This window comes from Pleurodeles waltl, chromosome 5 (assembly GCF_031143425.1).
Source record: "Pleurodeles waltl isolate 20211129_DDA chromosome 5, aPleWal1.hap1.20221129, whole genome shotgun sequence".
In the NCBI taxonomy this organism is placed as follows: Eukaryota; Metazoa; Chordata; class Amphibia; order Caudata; family Salamandridae; genus Pleurodeles; species Pleurodeles waltl.
The window spans coordinates 261,255,494-261,279,909 of record NC_090444.1 but is presented as its reverse complement, the minus strand read 5'-3'; the positions used below and the strand labels follow the sequence as shown (position 1 = coordinate 261,279,909).

Below are 24,416 nucleotides of genomic sequence, written 5' to 3'. Positions count from 1 at the left end.
ATCACCCTTCTTGTAAATCAGAATTATCTCTACCCCTCTCCAAGAGTCTGGGATCGCACCACCCGCCGAGATAGCATTTAGAAAGTTTATGTTGCTAGTCCAAATCAAAGGCCCTGTTTTGTACAAGCCTCCAGGGATTTTATTGGGCCCAGGCGCCTTAGCACATTTCAGGCAATAAATTGCCTTGGCCATATCGTCAAGGCTAAAAAAAGACTGAACCTTCCAACCCCCACGCTCCAACCACCATATGCAGATGGAGCATCAGGAAGGATCAATTCATCTGTATTAAAAACAGAGTCATTAGAATCTCCAGGGGAATAATGCATAGTGAAATGGGAAACCCATCTATCTATCTGGGTGAATATGGTGGTGATAAGATCTCCCACTTTCAGTTCCTGCTTGCCCAGCTATGTGCCAAGATAACCAATAATCCTTCCTTTTAACTGCAGCAAGCTTATAATGCCATATCATTTCATCCCACTTCTTCCTAGCTCTACTGAAGGTACTGATATAGTTCTGTCTTGCTAACAGAATGTCTTCCCTGTTACACTGTTTGATAGCAGTTCACAAATAAGTCTTAGCAGCTTTACAATCTGTATCATACAATATGGTAACACTGCTCTTCGTCGGCTTCTTATGGCCTTCTTTGTAGAATAGTTGCTGCAGTTTGATAAACAATTGGTTGTGCATTTTACGAATGAGAATATTTATGCTTGGGCAACCTACATAATTAGACAATTGAGACACAAAAAGGCCATAGATATCAGAGTACTGTTTTTGATTAGACGTCACACTCAGCCATGTAACATAACGACGGTTATTAGCCAAAATGGGTTCCGGAACTGTAGCAGTACAAACATTATTTATCTTTCTAAAAGCTTCTCCAGATAAAAATAAGATCAAAGAATTATGGTCACTGTCCAAGCAAGGGCCTACTCTCATTTCCCATAAAAGAGCCCATAATATCACATCTAATTAGACGTTGTAATTGATACTAGAGTAAGAACCTCACTTGAAAGTAGGGGCCCTCTCAGGATCTGGGTTTGTACGACCAGTGCATGCTCTTAAGCCTCTGCCAACCATCAAAGAGGCAATTTTAAGAACAGTAGCAGAAAAATTACCTCGAGGTCTCCCTACCAAGTGAGGGAGGTTTCATAATTCCTCCCCAAAATCGATTATATCATTGATAAATGGGGAGGATTCAAAAGAAATATTAAAATCACCTGCTATGAGACTTTTTATTTTCGGTGAAACGTTTCAAGAACCTCTTCCAAGATAAATAATACAGGAGATTCAACACTTGTCGCAACGTATCTGGCATAAACATTCATGAGAGCCAAGCCTACGCCTGAAGGGAATGCTATAATAATACCCATGATATCAAGACAATCTATGCACAGAATCTTGCGCATACTACAGAGGTCGTTCTTCAACAGGATCATCAGGCCACCACTAGCCTGCACAGATTTCTCAGGTGTCTTGCCTTCTACACTATATGTAGTAAAGCCATTTTAACATACTTTCTCTGTGGCCCATGTCCTGAAACATACAAATGTCACATCCATTGATGTAAGACAACCATTCTGCATCTTACAGTTTGGACTTAATTTCTGCTAGGTTCTAGGACCTCCGAGTGATGCTTCCATCAATATCCCCACTTCACTTGAAGCCAACATCTTGTACTCATTGTGGAACACCCCCCAAAGTCAATACTTGAATACCCCCACCTCCCTTAAGGCCAACTACGTTCGTATAGTATGGGACATCCCTCTGAATCAGTACATGGGAGTCCCCACCACCCTTAGGGCCAGCATCAGTCACACTATGTGGAATAACCTCCTGAATTGGTGCCAACAAACCTTATCTCCTAGTTGGTGAATCAGCATAAGCTGTACTGTGTGCAGGGTTATAAACCATATTGCATTTGTAATTGCTGAGAAGCATCATCACTGCAGAGGAACAATCAGTGTTTTCATCGCAACAATTCATTCAGTCAACTTTATCTAAGCTAGACATCTTGTTAGATCCAGAATGTGTTGGATTTTTCTGGACAAGTGCAGAGGAGCTCCCAACATAACCCGCTACTGGATGGATTACGGGAGGGGATGTCAAATCACTGGAGTGTCTTTTAACATAAACAATATCAGACCTAACTACAGAAGAACATTTGCGCTTCATTCATAACCAATATGTAACCTTGTTGGTCAAAGCGTCTGAATCTTCATAGGAACCTGAGGTCAGGTGGGCACCAGTGTCATGAATATCGTTTTCATGGAGTCTAACTCACCACCCCTAGGCTGCAAGCTGGGATGAACACTCGTAGATTGATGATTCTGCAAATAGAGGCTTCTTGAACTTATAACTGCGCCCCGGTCTAATGGAAAATGGGAACGCTCCAGACCCCTGCTTTCGGGTACAAAAAGATAATGGTTGGCCCAATGACTGCCAAGTTCCCTTGCAACTGGAAGCTAACTTGGAACTTTGGTGGTATAAGGATATCTCCTGGCAGTACAGTTCGATTGACTCAAGTTTGTTGGGTTAGCCAATTCAACTGTGAAAGGTCCTTGAGGAAAGCCACTGAGTCCTGCTTCTGCCTAGAGCTCTGACCTTCAGCCTGAGAGATATCTTCGGAAATGGATTCTGGTCCAAAAGCTGGCGCTTGATGTTCTTCCGTAGTGCCTACAATATACCTGCAGCAGCGAAGCTTAGTCTCCAGATTTTCAATCTTACTGATCAAAGTGGTAACTAAGCTTCTTAGTTCTTCCAGCTTGTTATACAATGCTTCAAAGCCATTAAAAGGACTGTCACTGATTTCTTTGTTAATTTGACTCCTGCTAAAATGAGATTCTATGGTAACTGTGGGAAGTTGGACGGTATCCATGGCAGCTGCCAGAGAAGCAAATTCATCAGAACACGATTCATTAGCAATAGCAGTGATTGTAGGTGAAAAAGGCTGACTAGGTGCAGCCAGTAGTTCGCTGGAAAGCTTGTTCTGCTGGTTTAAGCCTGGTGCTTCCCCTCTCGCGAAGCAGTGGCTCATTGCTGGACACAATGACCTGTTTGTTCGCATTAGAAGAATGTTTTTTTTTATTTATAAAAAGAAAATGTCTGGTACCTTAACTTGGTTGCCCTTTTGATCGTGTCGCTTTGGTGTTAAGCGAGGACTCTTCCTGCTCAATGAGGATGTCTGTCTCTGTAAACATACTAGCTCTGTTCTTAGCAGGCTGGTATTTGGGAGAGTCCCATAAACGCTTCCTAGGTTTCTTAGAACTGTCAGCTGGTTTTGCAGATTCCCCCAGCCTTTCGTTTGCCCATAATTGTTGAAAATACAACAAATAGCTGCCAATCAACCAGTCAAACTGCACAAGGAACTTACTTGCTTGATCTGTCCTGATAAAACTGCTGGATCTTGGGAGAAAGAAGGTGGTCCCAGCCTCTTTCTGACAATGACAAGCGAAGACAGGGCCGGTCTTGGCCCAGGTATGACCCTGGCACCTTTCGCGCGCATCCCACGCAGCGGGAAGAGTCCAGCGCTAATAAGCGCGACAGCCCTCTCCTGGCCCTGTCTTTCTTCCTGCCCAGTGGAATGCTGGGGGGCTGAGTCCCACCCCAGCAAGGGCACGAACAGCAGTGTCAGTGAACAATTTGAATGTGAGCCCCCAATACGTCCCCTCAATAAGCATCTCTTGGGAGATGGCCAAACTGGCTTCTGGTCTCGTTACAGCAAAGAATGTCTGTCCTCCAAATTGTAGATGATGCTCTTCATCTCTTCGATGAACTCCTGCCTGTTTGTCCATCTCAACTTGTCAGCAGCCGTCTGTCTTCAGTGCCTCAAGTCCCGAAGTTGGTCATCTAAGCCTCAGTCATTTCATTTGTCAACTATGATAGTGCTCTAATTGACTTGCCTGTCCAAACGTCACCTAGCTCCCCTAAAAACGGTCGTATGTGCAGCAGAACATCTCTTCTGTAATACATGATTTCAGTGCATTACACCTGTCCTTGCATCTCAGGTTTCTTTTTCCTAGAGCATTGCTCAGCATAAACGACTGTCTGTATTACCTTAACAAACCAGAATACATGTAGTAGAACTACAGAGCTACAGCAAAAACAGATTCCTACAGCTCCAGATTTCACTTAATGCATGCCCTTAAATGTAAATAGCCCTCCACCTTCAAACAGGCGTTCTCTTATCAATCTCCACCCTGAACAGGGACCTCAAACAGTACTTTCATAGAGACCTTACAGGATCAGATTTTGTCGCCTGAACCTAATTCTCTAAAAGTGCTTGCTTAATGCCACTCCCTCCTTTATTTTTTACTGTATTATATGTCTCGTTGTGCATCTGTAAAGCAAATCAGTTATCTCACACAAGCATTGTGCATCTTTGCAACACCAATTCTTAATTCAATTTGTACACTCTACATGTCATACCTTCCTGTAAGTGTACTGAAGCCAGTTCTGCATTGACAGGTGTTTAAAGCAAAGGAGGCTGAGTTTCTTTCCACTGTTAGCCATCCTATTTAGGTCGAGCCTGCAACAGCTCTTCTTTTCTGCTTCCAAATTGGCCAGCGCAGGCCAAGCATCACTTTTGTTCCTTTCTGTGGAGCATGGATCAAACACAGATTGATTGAACTTAATTAGTGCCCATCCACTGCTGGCACTTTAATTGAGATACTATTTCTTCCTTCGCCTCCCACACATCCCTTCTCCATGTTGCTGTCCCTATTAGTTCTTCATCCCTCCTCCACCACACCTCCCTCATGTTGCTTTCCCCCCTCCCACTGTTGTTGCTCCCACCCTGCTCCTTCCTCATGTTGCTTCCCCATCCTTGATTTTTGTTAAAAATATTGCGCAGAAGCATAGGCTGCTGTGCAACATAGCTTAAAAAAAAAAAAAACCTCTAGACACGGTTAACATTGGCCGTGTCATAGTGCTTTTTTTTCTGAACTTATTAAAAAAAAAAAAATTACAAAACCAATAGATCTCGCATAAGGGACTTCTATTGGCTTTGCCAGTGCTTGTTTGTTATCTTAATAAACTGTATTGCATTTTACCAAGCAGTGAAATATATGTTCAACTCTACAGTAGATTCAAGTTCATATCAGTCAAGTACGGTCTTTGTACATTTATCACCCGCACAGTCAATGCTGTGCATCATCCGGTTGTTTTGGCTTTCTACATATTTCCATACAATTCCTACAGGTAATTATTGCTATATATTATTTGATTCAAGGTAGTCTAATAACGGGGAGTGGGGTCTGTCAATTTGGTGAGCATCTCTGCCAACTTTAGTAAATATTCAGTCATTTTCCTTCTCATGGTTTTCATGTTTTGTTTAGCTACTGCCCATTCAAACACATCTTATTTCTATCTCTCATATTTTGGGGCCTCCAGACTCACCCAATGGATTGCTATACACCTTTTAGCCAGTATGGTACCCAAGATCGTCATCGTGAGCTTCATCTTGCGTGTTTTGCTAGCAGGAAGGTCCCTAGTTCACATTGTTGGGTAGATTCTGTGGGTAGTACTGTTTGCCATCCTTGATCAAGTTCCATGGCTGGCGTGTTGTGTTTAAAGCAGCATCGTGCTCGATTACCGTAGTCCCTGATCGGGAATCTGAATATTTAGATTACGTGTAGGCCATTGACAAATCCATACCTCATGTGTATTTATTTTGATATAAGGTCTGGCACAAAGTCTTCGCTGGGCGCGTGGATGTTAGTGTAAAAATGTATACATAAAAGTCAGTATGGGAATGTAGATTGTGCTAATAAATATGAAAATTGTGTTCATAAGGCGTGCAAGGCCTGACGTGAACAGGTGTGTACTCTGTCTATTTCTCTTTTCTTCTGGATATCTGCATGCGTTTTGAAATCAAGCATTTCCCACTTATTCAAAGAATTTTGATATTTTGGGACAAATCCCATTCCAGCACGTTAATATGCAGCAGAAGATTTTGAGAGGATCAGTGCGTATGTAAAGTGATACTTCTGACGCAGAGGATCTGTTTTTGTATCAGCCTGAAACCCTAGAGTGTATTTAATTTTGCACAGTGTCAACAAAAAGAAGGAGTTCCCTATAAAAACTGCATCCTAAATACTTCCTTTTTGTGTATTTATTAGGTACGGAATTCGTCTACTCTACTGTTCAGCACCCTCATAACAAGAATCTTTGGCGTTAAGAGGGGAAAGGATGAGAACTCCAAAAAAAACAGGTATGCGCCGCTTGCTGCTAACATTACCTTTGAAAAAACACCTCGAGCAACAAAAACAATTTCCAAATCTTGATTACTTATGCATGTTTATCTGACGTCTAATGTTACTTCACATCTACAGGGTTAAGGACTGCACCCTGTTGCTGGTTTCTAAAGCTCTACACTTTAAGCCTTGTTAGGTATTTGCCGCTTTGTATGAGCTGCAGATATTCATTTGTTGGTGTGGACTTGTGTACCTCTCTTTGTAATTGTCTTTATTGTATTAAAGGAGTTAAAAGTTTCCTGCACCATAATGTAAAGGCCCGGAACTAATTAAAGTTTGGGTAGCAGGGTTAGACCAAATTTGTTTTTTAATAGAACCTCCGCAGTCTGAACAGTTTCACAATAAATACTCAGAGTGTCATTTAATTGATTTTTTTCCCTGCCCTGAGATTTGATTCATAAGACCATGTTTCCCTGATGGTAAGCTGTCTGCTTGTCAGTCAGACACTTCTGGAAAGCAGTCTGAATAGGTATCCATATGGTTATGTATTTCGCGGTTTGAATTGCGCTAACATGCTGGATTTCTCCTCTTAAAATACTTGCCAACTAGTGTCTTAAATATAATACACAGTGACACCACTGTGATGCGAAAAACCTGTAGAGACTGATGGAAAGCACAGTTAGTAAAACAGTTTCACATGCAAAGCTCCTACATTATTACATTCCCTCACTGATAAATTAATTTAGAACACGTTGAGGTTACCATACGACCTTCGGCTTTGCTTCACTGTGTTTCTGTGTTTAGCAAAAAAAATAGGTCTTTGAAAATTTGATTGCTGGTGAACAGGGCAGAAATTAGACACATCATATGTTCCCATAAATGTAGTCAAACATGTATGTGTTACAAGGCCTATATAATCTAAAGCGGAAGTTTTAAAGTAATCGGGCCTTGTGATCTGAGGAGTACATTTTAAAGTAATTAACAATCAGAAAAAGTAAAAACATTGCCCTTGTTAATGAATTGATATTGATGCTCTAATGGTATTATAACAGGTATTCAAATATGCCTCTAAATATGTTCATGCACTCTGTGAGAAAAAATGTACTCTGGAAAATTGAAAAACTATCTCCTGCTTCTCCTGGTGCAACTTTGTGCAGCTTTCTCTTGGAGGGTTTTGTATCTGAGCACATGCTGGTTAAGGAAGCCAGTTTGTCCTGTTATTGTAATCTGGGAATCTCATATGCCATAGATCTCTTTTTGTAACTGCTCTCCACTGTGCCAACCCTATTCCCTATCCCTTATCCTTCTGTGGCATCAGCAGGGGGACTCATAGACACAACTGTATTGATATTGCCTCTCTGCCATGGAAAAGATTCCTGTTTGGGATTCAGCACAGCTAAAATTGAGTATATATTAATGGATCTATTGTGATTTGACATCTTGACGATAGAGGGGATTGTCCCACTGGTTTGGAATTTGTCCAATCCCTGGAATTTTCAGTACATTCTACACTGCATCTCTGCCTCCTTATCTCAAAAAAGTTGCAAGCTGCATAATGTCACCTGTCTTTCCCAGGGCAGATTTTACACTTCAGTTATTTCTGAGAGTTTTCCTTCTGTTGTTCAGGCTCTTGTTCTAATAAGTGTTGATGATGGTAACAGGGTTGATTAGCCTCTGAAAGTGTGATGTTCTTCCGATAAAGTGTTTTCTGAAGTGGCTGTAAAGTCTCATCACATACGTCCTTTATTAAAATGTGGAATTTGCTGACTTTTGAATTTGTTTAAGTTTGGGATATCTTATTAAAAAGGTTTAATTTTGTTGTTGGATACACTACCATTGGCTAGGCCTGGGGCCTCCACATCTCTAAAGAGCCTGGCCTGTCCTCTGGGCAGAGTGGTTAATTAATATGAAAACTACACATTCTAGGTGGTGGTATGAAGATGCTTTAGCGTGTACTGTGCTACCCCACACCTTTCTGTTTGGAACTGCTGCTGCATAAATAATTATACACTGTGCAATTGTCTTCTATGCAGTTGTTAGTGTTTGTTATGATAAAAACGTTAAAATAAAAAGACATCATTTAAAAAGGTTTAATTTTGATAAGCCTTAAAACCCCACATGTAAGTTTGATTTTCGGAGTGACTCACGACCTTTTGAGATTCAATGCCCCTCGCAAATGCATAGCTCAACTCAACCTTTTCTTATGGTGTTTCAAAGTTTTGGAATGCCTTCTCTCAGTTTGTCTGGCACCTGTCTTTCTTCGTTTTCGACTTAACCTCGAAACCATACCTGTTTTCTATAGCTTTTGGGCGAATAGATGGAACTTTTCTGTGACCTTTTTATAGCCATTTGTAGTACTACACGTTATCTGTTCTTTTAGGGAGGTGGTTCCCCTCGAATATTTGCGTAATGTTGCATCATCGATGCTAAACTGGTATTTAATATTTACATTTTAAAAAGTTTTTGATTATACATTTTGTCTTAATTTGGATATTTGTATTTATCATGTGTATTATGTTCATAACCATTTCAAAAGCAAACTTCAGCAAATTGTGCAACATAACACAAGCACTTGCAGAAATATTGATGCCTGAACAGCAAGGCGTATAGCTCCCTTCAGAAATTAAACGAGTTGTCAGAGAAAATGAGTAACCTTCCAGTTGGTAGGTTTGTGCAGATTTTGCAAGCGAAGAATTAAATGGTAGGAATGGAAGATGAAGTCCACCAATGGATTATGTGTTTATCATCAAAGTCGTTTCCAGCAGCAGTTTGTCAATCTGAAAATATTTCTACTGTGATGATGGCAATTTTCACTGCAGAGAACTCGGTCAGGCCTCCAAGTACAGGATAGATTTATATGCAACACTGTCTGCTTTTCTGAAAATTGAGCTGGTGTTTGCTCTGTTTAGCATAACTAAGGTCTGCAGTTTTTCCCAACATGGTATTGTTTTGATGTTCTCGTGACTTATTCATTCTCGGGAGTGTTTGCCAACCACTTGTTTCCTTCAGTTTCAGAAGCTGATGAAGCTACAGTATTTCTTACTGTTAAAATGTTTAAAATGGCCAACAAACCAAGAGCCAATTGGCGAACGATTTCAGTCACTTTCAAGGATCACATTGAGATATTCTCCATACTGGTTGTTGCGGTTCCTTTTCTTGTCTTAGAAATGCTTCTGGTTTTTCTTATGTGTTCTGCCAGCCACTTGTGTTTCCTTCAATATCATAAGCTGATGAAAGCTACAGTATTTCTTACTGTTAAAATGTTTAAAATGGCCAACAAACCAAGAGCCAATTGGCGAACGAGTGTAGTTACTTTCAAGTGTCGCATTGAGATAATCTCCACACTGGTTGTTGCGGCTCCTTTTCTTGTCTTAGAAATGCTTGTGGTTTTTCTTACTTGTTCTGCCGTTTGAGCCACATGAAAATCCAAAAACAAGGTGTATCCTTCATTTGCATTGTATGTTTCACATACATGATCAACTTTTTTACAGTGCATCGATAACTGAAGATCAAAGCCATTTCGGAATTACCAGACTCCTACCAAAGAGATCAATAGCTGTGGCTGCAACTACTATCAGACCTGCTTGTCTGCAGAGAGTCAATGGCATTATGACACTGGGCGACGACCGTTGGTATTTAAATCCTGACTGCCTGTCTACTGAGATAAAGCAATATTCAACCTGAGTCGCTGAGCCATACGCATGCAACATCGATAGCGATTGTGTTAATGCGATTTCTACATTTTTTAATTGTCAGGATATACACAGATGGATCTCTTTGATCTCGCTGGAAAATAAAGTTGTTCTCTAGAGAGCTTCGAAAATGGGGAACTTTGGGAGATGCGCTGTATTATCACCTTGCAATTGATCTGGTTTGTTCTGCTCCATTGACACTAGTAATGCAAATCAATCTCAAATGACAACAGAGGATGGCGAACAACCATGATTCACATGATTCAGATTTGATTGATTCGCCAGATGCATATTTGGTAAGCAGATGCCTTTCTACTAACTTTGCGAATCTTATGACATCACTGTTTTCTTCCCTCCCTTCGGATGATATGAGATTTTTTCACCCACAGTCAAGCCAGCTGCAGTTACACCCATGTCTACTGATACTTTGAGATCTGCAGGCCATGAGATTCTTTTGGCAGTCCACTCAGTATTGGTTGGACTTCTTCTCTGCGTTGGCATCTGTGTTAATTACAGAAAAAGTTTCATTGTAACAAGTAAGCGAACTAAAGGTGCTGCATTTTCCATGGACAAGTTGACTTCTGATCTAAAACTATCTTCCTTATCCAAGATTACCACAGATTTTCTTCTGTACCTCTGACCAGTTTCCTCCTTTCTTTTCACCACGTCTTTGTCCAGAGGACTTAAGAATACCGTATTTAAAGGCAGCTGCTTACTGTCTACAAAATATCCTCGAAAGGCACAGATAGCTTTTCTCTGCTGTTTGATAGTCCCTCCTTCCATAATTTATACCCAAGACTGACGTATTGTCTTGTAGACAAGGTGCTGCAGAAAATGATTGCCTCTAAAATTATATTTGTCTACAGAAAAAAAAATTGGGAAACTTTATTTAAAATTATTCAGTTTAACAGGAAGCTTAATGCCTTTCGTAACTACAAGCAGGAAACAAATAGTAGGTGGAAAATGTGCACTGACTGTTTTGGGATCTTCCTGTCATTTCACGATGTGGCGTTTAATAGGTTGAGAGGCGAAATGTCCATCGGATATGGTTACAAAATGGCCTGCCTAGTGAGCAAGGCTCATTAGGCAGGTTGCAGCTTGCGACACCCTTTGTATGGAGGGATGGTAGGTTGAATGGAAGAGCAGACCAAAAATTTAGCCTTTCCTTTCCCAAATGGGAAACACTTTCTTTGTTTAAAGCACCCTGTATCCATTACAAGGAGAAAGTGCTACTTCAAAAACAATATAATGTTCCCCACTTAGAAACACATCAAGGCATTGGTTCACTGAGCCACTACTGTCTTACCTTACCCCTGGCTCCCTTAGTTCCCAACTGAGAAGCTGTTTCTCTTTGTAAGTTAAAAACCACACCCTTTGAGGCATCAGTCTATGATAAGTGATTTGCGACTGCGGTTGTGAAGCATTGAAATGTTCCATTTTGTCTACCAAATAGGAATGTTTAGTCTCTTTCATGTCTCCTCCTATTTGCAGTTTGTAGTGGGTGACAAAAGCCCTCTGATGAGTCGGGAGGACTTTGATACATTGTAGAAAGGTGTTAAGCAGACATTTCAGAAATGTTTGTACTATGCAAATGTTCTGTTGTTGGATGTCCAGGGTTGCAACCAGTAATGTAATGCCTCTAGTGGGCATTTTAAGGGTTTTGGAGCTGCATCATGTGCATTGCAGGGATACAGAGGGAATAGTAGAATTCATGATAAGATCTATATTTGGATGAGAGGTTTGAATGAGTCTATGCATTACTAAAACCAGAACCTCGGCTGAATGAACATAGGTGTTATAATTAAAATATCTCACTGTGAGTTTGGAATTATTACCTGTATTATCAGAAGAGAATGTTGAGTGAATGTGTAAGTCATACAGATCGTAAAACACTGAATGGGCCTGAGTGCGTAGCCAAGGTATTTCAGTAACAGAGTTCTGAGTGACTACGAGTGTTTAGAACTGAGTTCTGGAAAAGCATGGACATGAGACCAGAGCTTTGAGTGTATCACGTTTCTGCTTCAAGGGTTCAACTGGCCACGTTATTTTCAGGTGAACCACTTTCAGATATATCTATAAAATATAGATGGAGTGATTAAAAAATCGATTCTTCTCTCAGGAAGACTTACAGGTGGCTTTCCACTGGTAGTATACATGGCATCAAGCCATTTAGATAAATAACATGCTCCACCATTAAGATTTATGCCCTACATGTTAAATTCAATGTTATATGGAAAACGTGTTTTAAAAGCTCCATTTATACAGACTTTCTCAAAAATGTCATGGGTGCTACCCCGCTAAAGTGGAAGGGTTTGGAACGTTCTACCCTTTCTTGCTTGGTTATCACCATAATTGTTGAAATTCTTTATGACTTTAGTGAAATATCCTTTTTGGACAGCACCCCGCCCCTCTGAATAAGCTATATTTACACTGAAAACACTGTGGCCACAGAATTGAAGAATTGTGGTGGCCCTGAAAATGCACAAGTTAAGTTGAAATTAATGGATTTCGTTTAACCAAATATTTTAAATATCTTCTGATGCAGTTTTTCTTCTGTGTACTTGTACAATCATTCTGACCTGTCTTGTATTGACATACCATTCCTAACACCTATAAATTCTAAATAATGCTGAAAAGGAGACTCCTAATGGTATTGGAGCCAAGGGCCCCATAAATCCTAAAACTGTGTAAAGCAGTAAGGGTTCTTACCATTGATTTCTGCTCAGTGCTGTTCTGTCTCCATAGGATCCTGCACCACGAGGATGGCATTTCTGATGTCTCTTTAATTTGTGATGTGCAAAACACGTATAGTATTCTAAAGAGCATTCCATAGCAGAAGTCATTTGGGCATGGAATGTTTCTGAAATAGGCAAGAGTTTTAAAGATCTTTATAGCCGGATTAGCAGCAGAATAAGTGTCTTTAAGTGTATTTCTGCATTTTGGGTAGAGAACCATACTGAATCCATATCTGTAATTATGTATTTGAGATTAGTGGATCAATTTAGGTCCTGACTGCATTTGTAATTTGTAAAGGGCTTTCAGAAGTACTACTGAGAGAGGAGCTTACGTTCTGCTCACCTGTTAGTTTTCTTGAGTACAGTTTTTAATTGAGCAAAAGCTGTGTACTTCCACTGAAAAGGAGGAGTAATTTATTGCATTGCTTGTCTTTTGGGAAAGTTTATGCTCCAAACAGTAGGACTGTTGGCTGTGGTGACAAGGTAGTAATCATGACCGGATGTGTTGATCATAAAGGGATTTGATAAAGGCAGTAGGACTGATGTAGTTACTGTGAAAAGCGAGTGTTAACGTCAATAGGCATTTAAGGGATTGTTACTAGTCTGTATTGAAGACTGTCACATGGAATCTCACTGATTACCATAGTCAACAAGGGTTTTGTGGTTGATTTGACCTTCTGACAAAGTGTAGAGATAACAGGTTGGCACTATGTGGTAATCCTTGTCACTCTCTCTTAAGAGTGACAGCATTTTGCTTTGCCAACTGTAATTTTATATACGGTTGTCATTTTAGGACTCTATGCCTGATGCCTTGTGGGAAAGCTTACACTCAATATAGTAAGCCCACATTGGTTATTGTGACAAGCCTACGATAAAGGTTATTGGCCTAATTGGTTCACTGCGAAAAAGTATTATTAGTGCCATACGTCTAGGGGTGTGAAATTTAAATAAAATATTTACTTGTCCATGGGACACGTTGGTTCATAAATCTACTTGTCCTGTAAAAAATTCCACTTGCCCCTTTGGTGCCATGTACTGCAGCATCAAATTATGACAGCAATTTCATTATATAAGAGCTCTGATTATAGCCTCTCTGATTATGCCAGGGCTCATATTATATTAGGGTTTGATTACTAGCAATTCCCTTATATTGCCACCTTTCTTCAGATCTACATACTGGGGCTGGAGGTAGCGGTAACTAATAGTTCCAGGTTTAGAGTGCCCTTTTAAGTCTATGCAAACTTATTAACTTGCATGTTTTATGGTTTTTCACCAGCTAATCTCTAAGCTTTTCCCATACTGAGAAAGGTTGGAAATGTACTCTTGACAAGGGTGAATTAAAATTTCTTCTAGGGTTGGGAAAAAGTAGTTAGATGGAAAAATAAGTTGTACATGCTCAACAAAGTTTCACATGAGCAAATCTACACATGCATATATTTTGTGACTTTCTTTAAGAATTGGGACCCTAATTAGGTGTGGGGTTAACCAAGACCATTTGTTTTTTCTAAAATTCTATCTCTTAATCTATCCATTGACTGGCTTCAATGTGAGTGACATCATTCTGATCTTTTACAAGGATCATATCGGCACACAAAGTATTTAGTACCAATAATTTTTTGGCAATATGTGCTTTTAGAAAACAAAATATGATTTTATTTTTGTCAGCTCCCACAGTTATAAAGTTGTAGAAAAGCCATGTCAAAACAAAACACGCATTGACACAACCAAAAGCTTGACCACTAATGTCAGACCTTTTGACTTTGCCAGTGCTTCTTTATTTTCATGTTTTCCATAATCCTGTTGAAACTTGTTATCCTGATTTTCCATTATGAATATTTTTTGGAAATACTAACATGCATCAACACATTTTACTAAATAATGCTTCAAAGAAATGGCACCTAATATTTCATAGCAGTTTAGAAAAAAGATTTTTTCCCCAGTTGCATTTTTGTGAACAATCTTTTTTTAAAGCAAAGAACCATCAATCTTGCTTTCAAGATCCTGCAAGCATTTGCAGCTAATCAGAGAGTATTATGGGAACATTATACATAGCCTCATGTTGTTAAACTTTGCAAACATGTGTATGCATTTTTATACTGGAACCACTGTCAGTAGTACAGTCCGAGGCTTACAACATTTCTTTAGAGTGATCACCCTAATATTAAAGGCTTTGAATTAATGAACCATATATACAAGTTCGAACAACATTAACATATTAACACAAATATTACCTTAATTGCAGACTGTGCCCTTCCCTGATCCATAATGTACTGTAAACTGGCAGCCAAAGGGTTTGTGCTGCAGGGGGTTGGGCCTACTTGTCCCAAGGACAAAATAGACATGAAAACTGTTAGAAATGGGGTTGTTGGTTGGCAGTCAGGTAACCCTCACTCTAGTCAGGGCAAAGGAGAAACACCCCCGGTTAACCCCCACTCACTCCCTTGGGAGCTTGGCACGAGCAGAAAGGCTTAACCCAGAGACAATGTGTAAAGTATTTGTACCAACACACACAGTAATGCAGTAAAAACACTGCAAAATGACAATACCATGTTAGAAAAATAGCCAATATGTATCTGAGCAAAACAAGACCAAAACACAAAAAATCCAACGTACAGAGGCAAAGTTATTCATTTTTAAAAATTAAACTTCAGTATAGCACTTAGAAACACAAATGCTTCGAATTGGTGATATCACGAAGTTGTGATGAAGTCGTTCCCAACAATCCGACACCAATGGCACTGGTCACGGAGTCACACGGACCCCCAGGAACAGTACCTTGTGAAAATGAGGAACAAGCTGGTGCACGGAGTCGGGGATCGTGGAGTTGCTGGATCTGAGGCGCCGTCGGTTCCAGTGCTGTGGAGCGATGGAGCGGAGGTGTCACGGATAGGCGTCTGGTCCTTGCTGCACAGTGGTAGAGGTGAGGCCGCGTCGGTGCGAAGCGATGGATCTGCGCACTTTTGTTGTTGTCGATATCTGGTGGTCGCAACGTGGTGCGGCAACTTCCATGGAGTCGCGGGCCTGAGGGGTCGTCACACTCCAGCGAGGACCACGGCTTCAGTTGCAGGCAGCGTCACAGGATTCGGCAGTGGCGTCAATCCAGAGTCATCCAAAGTAGATTTTCTTGGATTTCCTTGGTTTTCTACCAGCTTCTCCTTTCAATGGCCCAGGGACTGGATTAGGCACCACTTGGCAGGGCAGGAGTCTCAGCAGATACTCCAGGTGCCTGCAGAGTAAGTTTTTGATGGCCCTGAGACTTCAGAACAGGGGGCAAACTCAGTCCAAGCCCTTGGAGATTCTTCCCAAGCAGGAATATACCACAAGGTCCAGTCTTTATCCCCTTTCACCGGCAGAAGCAGCAACTGCAGGATAGCCCAACAATGCTCAATCACAGGCAGGGGCAGCACTTCTCCTCAGCTGTTCTTCTTGGCAGCGGTTCCTCTTGGTTCCATAAGAAAATCTTGAAGAAATCTAAAGTCTGGGGTTTTGGGTCCAAAACTTATACTCCTTTATGCCTTTGAAGTTGCCCAGTTGTTTATGGGATCCGGCCTTCCTCAGGCCTAGCCCTAGACGCACACCAGGGGGTTGGAGGCTGCTTTGTGTGAGGGCAGGCACAGCCCTTTCAGGTATAAGTGACCACTCCTCCCTCCAGCCTAGCATAGATGGCCCATCAGGATATGGAGGTTACACCCCAGCACTCTTTGTGTCACTTTCTAGTGGAGATGCACTAACGGCCCAACTGAATTTGGCAGTATTTCACTGTTAGGACATGTAAAAACACACAAGTACCTGTCCTACCTTTAACATACACTGCACCCTGGCCATGGGGCTACCTTAGGGATGCCTTATATGTATAAAAAGGAAAGGTTTAGAGTTGGCAAGTGGGTACACTTGCCAAGTCGAATTGGCAGTTTAAAATTGCACACACATTGCAGTGGCAAGTCTGAGCCATGTTTACAGGGCTACTCATGTGGGAGGCACAATCAGTGCTGCAGGCCCACTAGTAGCATTTGATTTACAGGCCCTAGGCACCTCTAGTGCACTTTACTAGGGACTTACTAGTAAATCAAATATGCCAATTATGAAAAAGCCAATTACACATACAATTTCACATAGGGAGCACTTGCACTTTAACACTGGTCAGCAGTGGTAAAGTGCCCAGAGTAACAAAAACAGCAAAAACGAAGTCCAGCACGTAGCAACAATCTGGGAAGCAGAGGCAAAAAGTTAGGGGAGACCACGCCAAGGATGCCAGGTCTAACAAAACTTGTTGTCCTTGACCCCAAACAATATTTCCTGGTCGTCGGGCTATAGGAAATCCACATCCCTGCGGTCTAATCTGTTTAATATGAAAAAGTATGATAAAGGCAGTCAACCTGACTTATTTTTGGTGAAAATACTTGTCATTAGGCCTTTAACTGAATATTTATTACACTGTTTTACAGGATGTAGACCAGCATTTTGTTACATGAAATCTCACAGATTACCACAGTTGGCAGCTGTTTTTGGTGGACATTCTTCTTTGTGATGATTTATATTAGTCTTCTTTGAGAGGTGTTGTATATTTTGTTGGTTATGGTGTCAAGCAAATGGTAAAGAATATAGGTCTTACTGGTTCATTGGGAAAAGTTATGATACATTCCATAGGTTTGATCTGTTTTTCATGAAAAGTTTTGACAAAGCCAGTAGGCAGATTTACTTACTGTGAAAAGCATGTTTCTGATAGAAGCTTTACCTTTTGAATATTCCCCTGGCGTCAGACTGAATACAGAAACTTTTCAGCAGCACCTCGATGTGCTATCAGATGGCGCTGTACAACACCGCACTGACGTCATTCCGCTCCGGCAATGACTTTTGGAGCTTATAGAGAGGCCACCCTGCACGCTGACATAAATTCCTGTTTTTTCCACACCACCAGACCATAGTGAAGGGTTATCTTTGGGCCTTCTTACTATTACAAGATCATCTTCATTGTTTAAGTCACCAATTGTGACACCATTTTTGAAAAGGCTACAAATTTTGTTTCTGTCTTCACTCATTGCAATGCCGCAGTGGGACATTAACCTGACCCTCACTTATTTGATGTGCACTCCGTTCGAACTGCTTCACAGCTGTCCCTTACGGCGTATGATCAGCACTTTTGTGAGATCATCTGGAGCAACAAAAAAAAGGCAAGATAGAGCAGAAGAAGAACCATCTCCCACTAGACTACGCTCTGCATTAAGATCTGCTATGCACTGGCTAAAAAGTAGCCTTCAGGGGGACTGTGCACTCCTCATTCTACCAGGGCCAAAGCTGCTACCATTTGTTTAGCATGTGGAATCCCCGTCCTAAATATTTGACAGGCATCTCTCAATACTTTTATGAAGCACAATTGCCTGGAAGGTCACATTCACTGATCGTACTTTTTCTTTTTGGTCCTTCAGGACTTTCTGATTTAAGTCAATTCACAGGCTCACTTCCAAATAGGTAATACTTTTGTATCTATTCAAAAGGTGGTGACAGTGACAAGAAGTCTCTATTGGACAAACAAGTTATTTATCTTAGGTAATGCTCCTTCTGGTAGTCTACTATCTAGCTGCAGCTTCCCAAGTCTAGGAATATGCGCATTGGTCTCTGTCTGGAGACGTGGACAGCCTCAAATGTAACTGACATCTTCACACAAGAGTGGCACCTATATAGGCTTTTCATTTCTGAAATGTACTGGCTTAGTGTGGAGCCACACTGTGCCACCTCATGTACCCCTGAGGTATTGCTGAATAGTTTCGTGATCCAATCTGAGGGCTGGGGAATATTCAAAAAGTGAGGAATTTGCAGCTCGTTAGGGTCTCTATCAGAAAGAGTGTTACCAAATGTTAGTAACTTTTTCATTAGAAGACTTCTAACTGTGTATAGTTATTACACTGTGCTAAAACCTGGAGCCAGGTATTTTATCACTTGAACTCTGAGATTACTATAGTAGGCTAGGGGATTGGTATTGGTGACCTACTAGCTCAAACTGTGTGGATAGAAGATTTGCACCATGATAATCCTTTTTTTTTTTTTTTTACTGTTTACCTGATGGTTGCCCGTCCAAAAGCTTATGCTGGATAAATAGATTTGAATTTGTTATGGTATAAGCCAACAATAAATGTTATAGGCCTGATTGGGTCATTGGAAAAATATATGTTGTATGGCATAGTTCAGATCTTGTTATTATGAAAGGTTATGGCAAAGTAATAGCCTTCATTTATTTACTATGCAACAGATGTTAAAGCCTCTTGGCATTTATTGGTGGATTATCAAATCACGGTGTGAAAGCCTGCAGGAATGCATTTTGTTATATGAGATCTATCAGATTACTTTTGTAGGCAAGGATTTTGGTATTGAGTGCCCCATTTGACAAACCCAAAGGTAGAAAATATGCATTGTAATAATTCCTGCTAGAATCTCTTCTAAAGGTTTAGTTGTCTGCCGGGATCTTGATATATACACACATACTTTTTTTTTTTTAACTCGCAGTACACTGTTAGGACCTAGTTACCATATGAAGAGCGTTTTTTTGTTGTGCCAATAACTTTGGCGCCGTTTGATGAATCTTCACCAAATTTTCTAAACATTTACTTAAGTCGGTTCAGCTACTACCTTAAATGTTTAGGGGTGATCTGTCAAGTGGGGGCCAAGAAAAAAGGGAGGGGGTTCCCATAATGCATTTTCCCCATGGGGATTTTGAGCACAACTGCAGCCTGAACCGCTGGACGGAATTACACCAAATTTGGCAGAAAGCTAGTTCTTGGTCCCAAAAGCGTGCTTTTTGTGATTTGGTGTAAATCCATTTGGTAGTTTTTGAGGCATTAGAATTTAAGAAGTATAGAAATCTAGGGACGCAGATCCTCCGCAGATCCAACTGTCCTTGTACTGATATCTGATTGGCTGCCAACACTTTAGCAAGGAAGTGTTGGTAGCCATTTTGGGACGCGGCTCAGCCAAGTCCCACAAAAAAAAAAAATTTAAAAAGAAAAGTGGCCAAGATAGGGTAAATTTGAGCCTCTAGCTTTGGTCTAGGGGGTCCCTCACGGACCCTGCCAGGGCTAAAAAGCATTTTTTTTTAAACTGCGGCTGGATCCATAGATTTTTCCTCAATTTTTTTAAAAACAAGGGTGGTGACCTCCCTTTTATTTTGCCCCCGGTGTGCCAGGTCCTGAGGGCATTAGGAGCTTAAAAAAGGAGCGGGTGCACGGGACCCCCTCCTAGGGCTTGTATTAGCCCCAGGGACCACCACCTCCCCAGGCCAATGAGACTGAAATATGCGGGGTGGACGACCACCTCCTTGGGGCGAAACAGTAATTTCGAATGGAGGAGGCTAAAGTAAGCGGAGGGGGGCCGCAGAGCCGTACATGGCTCTTGGGACCACCACACAAAAAGGCCTGCTCCTGCTATGTCCCGGGGTGCCCATCCCTGGGACATAGCTGTTTGTTCTACCTTGGTGGGAGCTTTGCCAATTCAGACTAAACACTCCGGTTCCAGCGGGCAAGAGCTATCAAAGAGCATCTCTCCAGGTAGGGAAAGAGATTAAACGATTGCTCTTGCAGACAGGGAAACTGCATGTTTAGTAGCTCCCTGTGTGCAAAAGCAATGCCGGCTCCTGCAGGATGCCGGGAACCGCCTGGGACTGTGGAGGCCTTGAGTCTGCCCCCCTGTTCCCGTTGTCCGGGGAGATGGGGTCCTCAGGCACCAAGTCAGCCCAGGGAAAGGGGCTCCACCACCTCCATTGAGGAAAGCCGGGCCTTGGGTGGGGAGGTCCCTAGGGCCGAAATCAGCCCGGTGAGGGGGCCTCCCCTAGAGTCCATGGTTCTCCCTTTAAATTGCTACGAGTAGGCAAATCTGCAGATCACCTGGAAGCTGAGCCCGCTTGGCCATGCACTGTCCACCTTAGTAGTATACATTTTACCAGGATGGTGAACAGCTTACCAAAGGGCCCCGGTGTGTGACCCACTCAGAAACTCAGGCACTCACTCACAGACGCACTCAGACTTATGTACCCACTCACAGATCTACTCAAACACTCACGCACTCACAAACCCACTCAGACTCAAGCACCCACTCACAGGCCAACTCCGAGACTCACGCACTCACAGACCCACTCAGAAACTCACACACCCACTCACAAACCCACTCAGATATTCACACACTCACTCACAGACCCACTTAGACACTCATGCACCCACTCACAGATCCACGCAGACACTATCACACCCAGAGACACCCTCTCACACCTATGCACACTCTCATACCCACGCCTACACTTGCATAGACCCTTTCACACCCACAAACACCCTCTCAAACCTATTCTCACTCCCAGAGAGACAGGCCCTGTGGCCAACTCCCACCGCGTACGGCTGGGTGGGCCAACTCCTGCAACATGCGCAGCGCAGGGTTGGGTGGTTATATGGGGTTGGGTGGGTATAGAGGGTTGGCGCTCCGCCATGCAGAGTTTTCTCCTACATAATTTTACTGCAAATGTTACATTGATATCATCAATGAGTTTATCAAAGTTATCATGAGTGATGTAATAATGGGGTAATTAGCAGTGCATGGCGAGTGTGTGAGGTATGGTTACCTTAGGGCATGAGTTACAGTTACTTGAGCTAACCATTACTATAACTGCTGAATTTCTATGGTTTTGTGGGAGTAAATTCAGATCCTGACTATAACATCCCTGTCACCTTTGTTTTTATTCAGTGAGAATACATATATATATATATGTATATATATATATATATATATATATAAAATTATTTTATGCCACACAGTGAAAATATATGTTGTCCAATAATATATGTTGAATAACTAGAATATGCTCATTTATTACTACAATGTAAATGTTAAGTTCAAATGTATTACCACAGTACAGCAAAACTGGCATGATCAAAACACTTTTTACTGCCTGGCAGGTTTGATTTAACAGTTACCCTACACAGATTAACAACTGTCCTAATAGTCAGGAGGTCTCTTCAGTGTGATTTTGTCCTACTGCACAAATTGAATCCGTTGCGTCCTAGGTCTGGGTAAATATCTTTTGGTATGTATATGTGTGGTGTGGGTATCTACATAGATGGGTTTTGGGTCAGCCCTCTTGTGCCATTAGTCTATATAAGTGTAATTTACTCTCTGCTTCCATCCAGGATAACATACAGCATGGGCTGTGAGGCTGTCCACTTCAGACATTGGCTTTCTTGTCCTGTGAGTGATGGCATTTGTTTGATTGCATGTTTACATTCGCTACACGAAAAGTACGCTTTACTGCCATGGCAGATGGGCCAGTCTTTTAGTTTTCCATTTTCACCTTTTGTAGGTCCCCTTTTATTTATTTCCTTCTTCTCTTTTCATTTCAAAGCTCCCCTGACAGTGCTAATGGGCTGTTTGCTTGCTTGCGACTTATTTCATCTGCAGTGTGCTGCATCTCTGCTGACCACTGTCTCTAAACCAGGCGTTTTTTACGGAATGGTATTGGTCATGGTATATCATTGTTTTACCATTCCAAGATGATGAACACATTGGTTCTAAATGTGGTGGCTGTGCTGGAACTTTAAAACAAGGGGCCACTCTGTATAATATCATTGCAAGATGGCCGTCTGCTTGTATGTTAAATTTTATTTAGTATTGCAAACATATGCTTGCCATGTTGAGAAGGGAACATATTTCCTTTTTTCAACTTTTATTTTAATTTATCTTGCATATGTTGTTGAGTCTGTGGGGTGTTTATTATGGTTGTGTAATTGGGTGAATGCAAGAATAGGTCAGTGAATGAATGAAAAAGATTCATGAGTATGAGTGACAGTGTGCATGTATAATGACTTAATACTTAACATCATCAATGACCGAAGGTAAACTTCTTTTTATAAGCCAGAACGACTGATATCGATGATGCTTGTTGAGAAAGCCTTTGCGATTTTCTGTTTCTTGGCTTTAACGGTACAACAGAATAACAGATCTTCATGCGGAGTTGTGGAAATCGGTATTTTTACCTGCATGCTGGGACAGAGGTGAAGCTGTCACCTGTCCCCCAGTTTTATTGATGCCATTGAATAATTTTAATTCTTCAGGCATGTCTGATCTGGTATGCGGCCATCAGTATGGGCTCATTTTTTTCTGGTCTTTCATATAAATTGTGTATAATAGAATCGAGACCTGCCCAATCATATTGGAGTTGGCTTCTTGCAACCAAATGCAGATTTTTGCCTAGCAGTCCGTACTGCTACCTTTATTGAGAACGGGTTGTTGATTCATTTTCACCAAGGAGAGAGCATTGAGTAAATGTGGCGGTTGGGGCGGGGCATTCTGCATTGCCAATACATTCAGATCTTAATGTCCAAGTAGAAGGACATTTCCTTTGTCAGCAGTCTAGATGTCAGCAGTCTGCATATTATTTAGCATAGGCATTTTGTTTCCCTTATTGTATAAAAATAAGAATAGGAAATTTAGTTCTGTTTGAGGATATTTTCAGTTTAATTGGACACGTTAACAGCACAACTCGCCACCTTTGAGGGACGCTACCATGCTTTCAAAGCTGTCAGGAACACAAATTATACATTACAACACACAATAACAATATGTGTGACAACAAATCATAAATAACTAAACATCATTTAACCTTTTAGGTGAAGAGGATGTGACCTCCACGGCCTTCATTCTACTTCTTTAATATGGAGGATGTGGAAGTCTCTACCTTGGGCTTGAACGTGATGATACCTCAGATGCTAGCAGTAGAGGGACCCCTGTTTCCTATCTCCTGTGAGGGTTGATGGGGATGTGCTTTCACATTAGACCTCGGAACCGTCCTCCTAGGGTTGATGAAATATGCACGTTTGTGGTACACCAACATAATCAATCAACATCCTAAGCCATTTGGCTCCAGCGAATGGCGAGGCCATCTCTGTACGGGGGCACAGGGCAGTCACCCAAACACCGATCAGAGGTACCAATGGAAATCAGAGATTCTATGTTTTTCATTAATACCTCCGCATAATGGAATTTTGCTTGCGGCTCATTGCAAGAGGTTGTTGGTTTTTGTAAGAAATTTGATTGGTGGTCTGTTAGTGGGTTGAAACCAAGGCCAATCAGAAGTTGCTGAGCCCCAATAGTATAAATGGTGGGTGGTGCTTACCTCTGGTGTCTGGGGGTCAAAATACTGCAGACCCTCAAACAAGAGGTTAAGTACTACTTTTAGCACTTGGCTTTCAAGATAGTGAGGTGGTGCTGTCAAGGACCAACAAAGGGAGAAGTATTTTAATGCACATGCAACTAAATATTACAAAATTACAGTTGGGAAACCTCCTCGTAAGCGGGCAAGGGCTACGCAAGAATTATCATTGAGCAAATTAGTCAACCAGAGCATTTATCAGAGGGGCTAAACAATTCCAGAAACCTTGTCTGTGTCCATGATATGTGAGTTTCTATGTGAGAAAACTCTCTTGCGGGCTCTATGGTAGTAAAACACACACTCTTACAAGCCGAGTGCATTTAACATATGTTTTTCACTATTAAACAGATAGGTCTAGAACTTAAATACAAATGCTCAAGTGACCAGGTAACTTCAATGGCCATAGAGGGGGCTCAAATTTCCCTGAGACAGCACTTCACTTGGTTGAGGAGGCTATGATTCATTGCTTTGCCTTGCAAAGCCAAGTCTGAGTGTGGAGACAAGTCTAGCAAGCAGCTTTATGGGTTGGCCAAACGTATGGCCCCATTACGAAATTAATATAAGATTTGTAAATGGGACGAGAGGCTGCTGGCTGATCGTCTGGCTGTGG

At 41.5% G+C, this 24,416-nt stretch overlaps 1 protein-coding gene across 4 annotated transcripts in view; it reads left to right on the top strand.

Moving 5' to 3' along the window:
- Positions 1 to 24,416, top strand: part of THADA (THADA armadillo repeat containing) — a 1,551,972-nt gene that overhangs the window by 597,854 nt on the left and 929,702 nt on the right. For all 4 annotated transcript variants that reach the window (XM_069233992.1, XM_069233989.1, XM_069233988.1 and 1 more), the window contains one exon: positions 6,123 to 6,214. In XM_069233992.1, the coding sequence (XP_069090093.1) occupies positions 6,123 to 6,214 (92 nt within the window). The remainder of the gene's footprint in view (positions 1 to 6,122; positions 6,215 to 24,416) is intronic.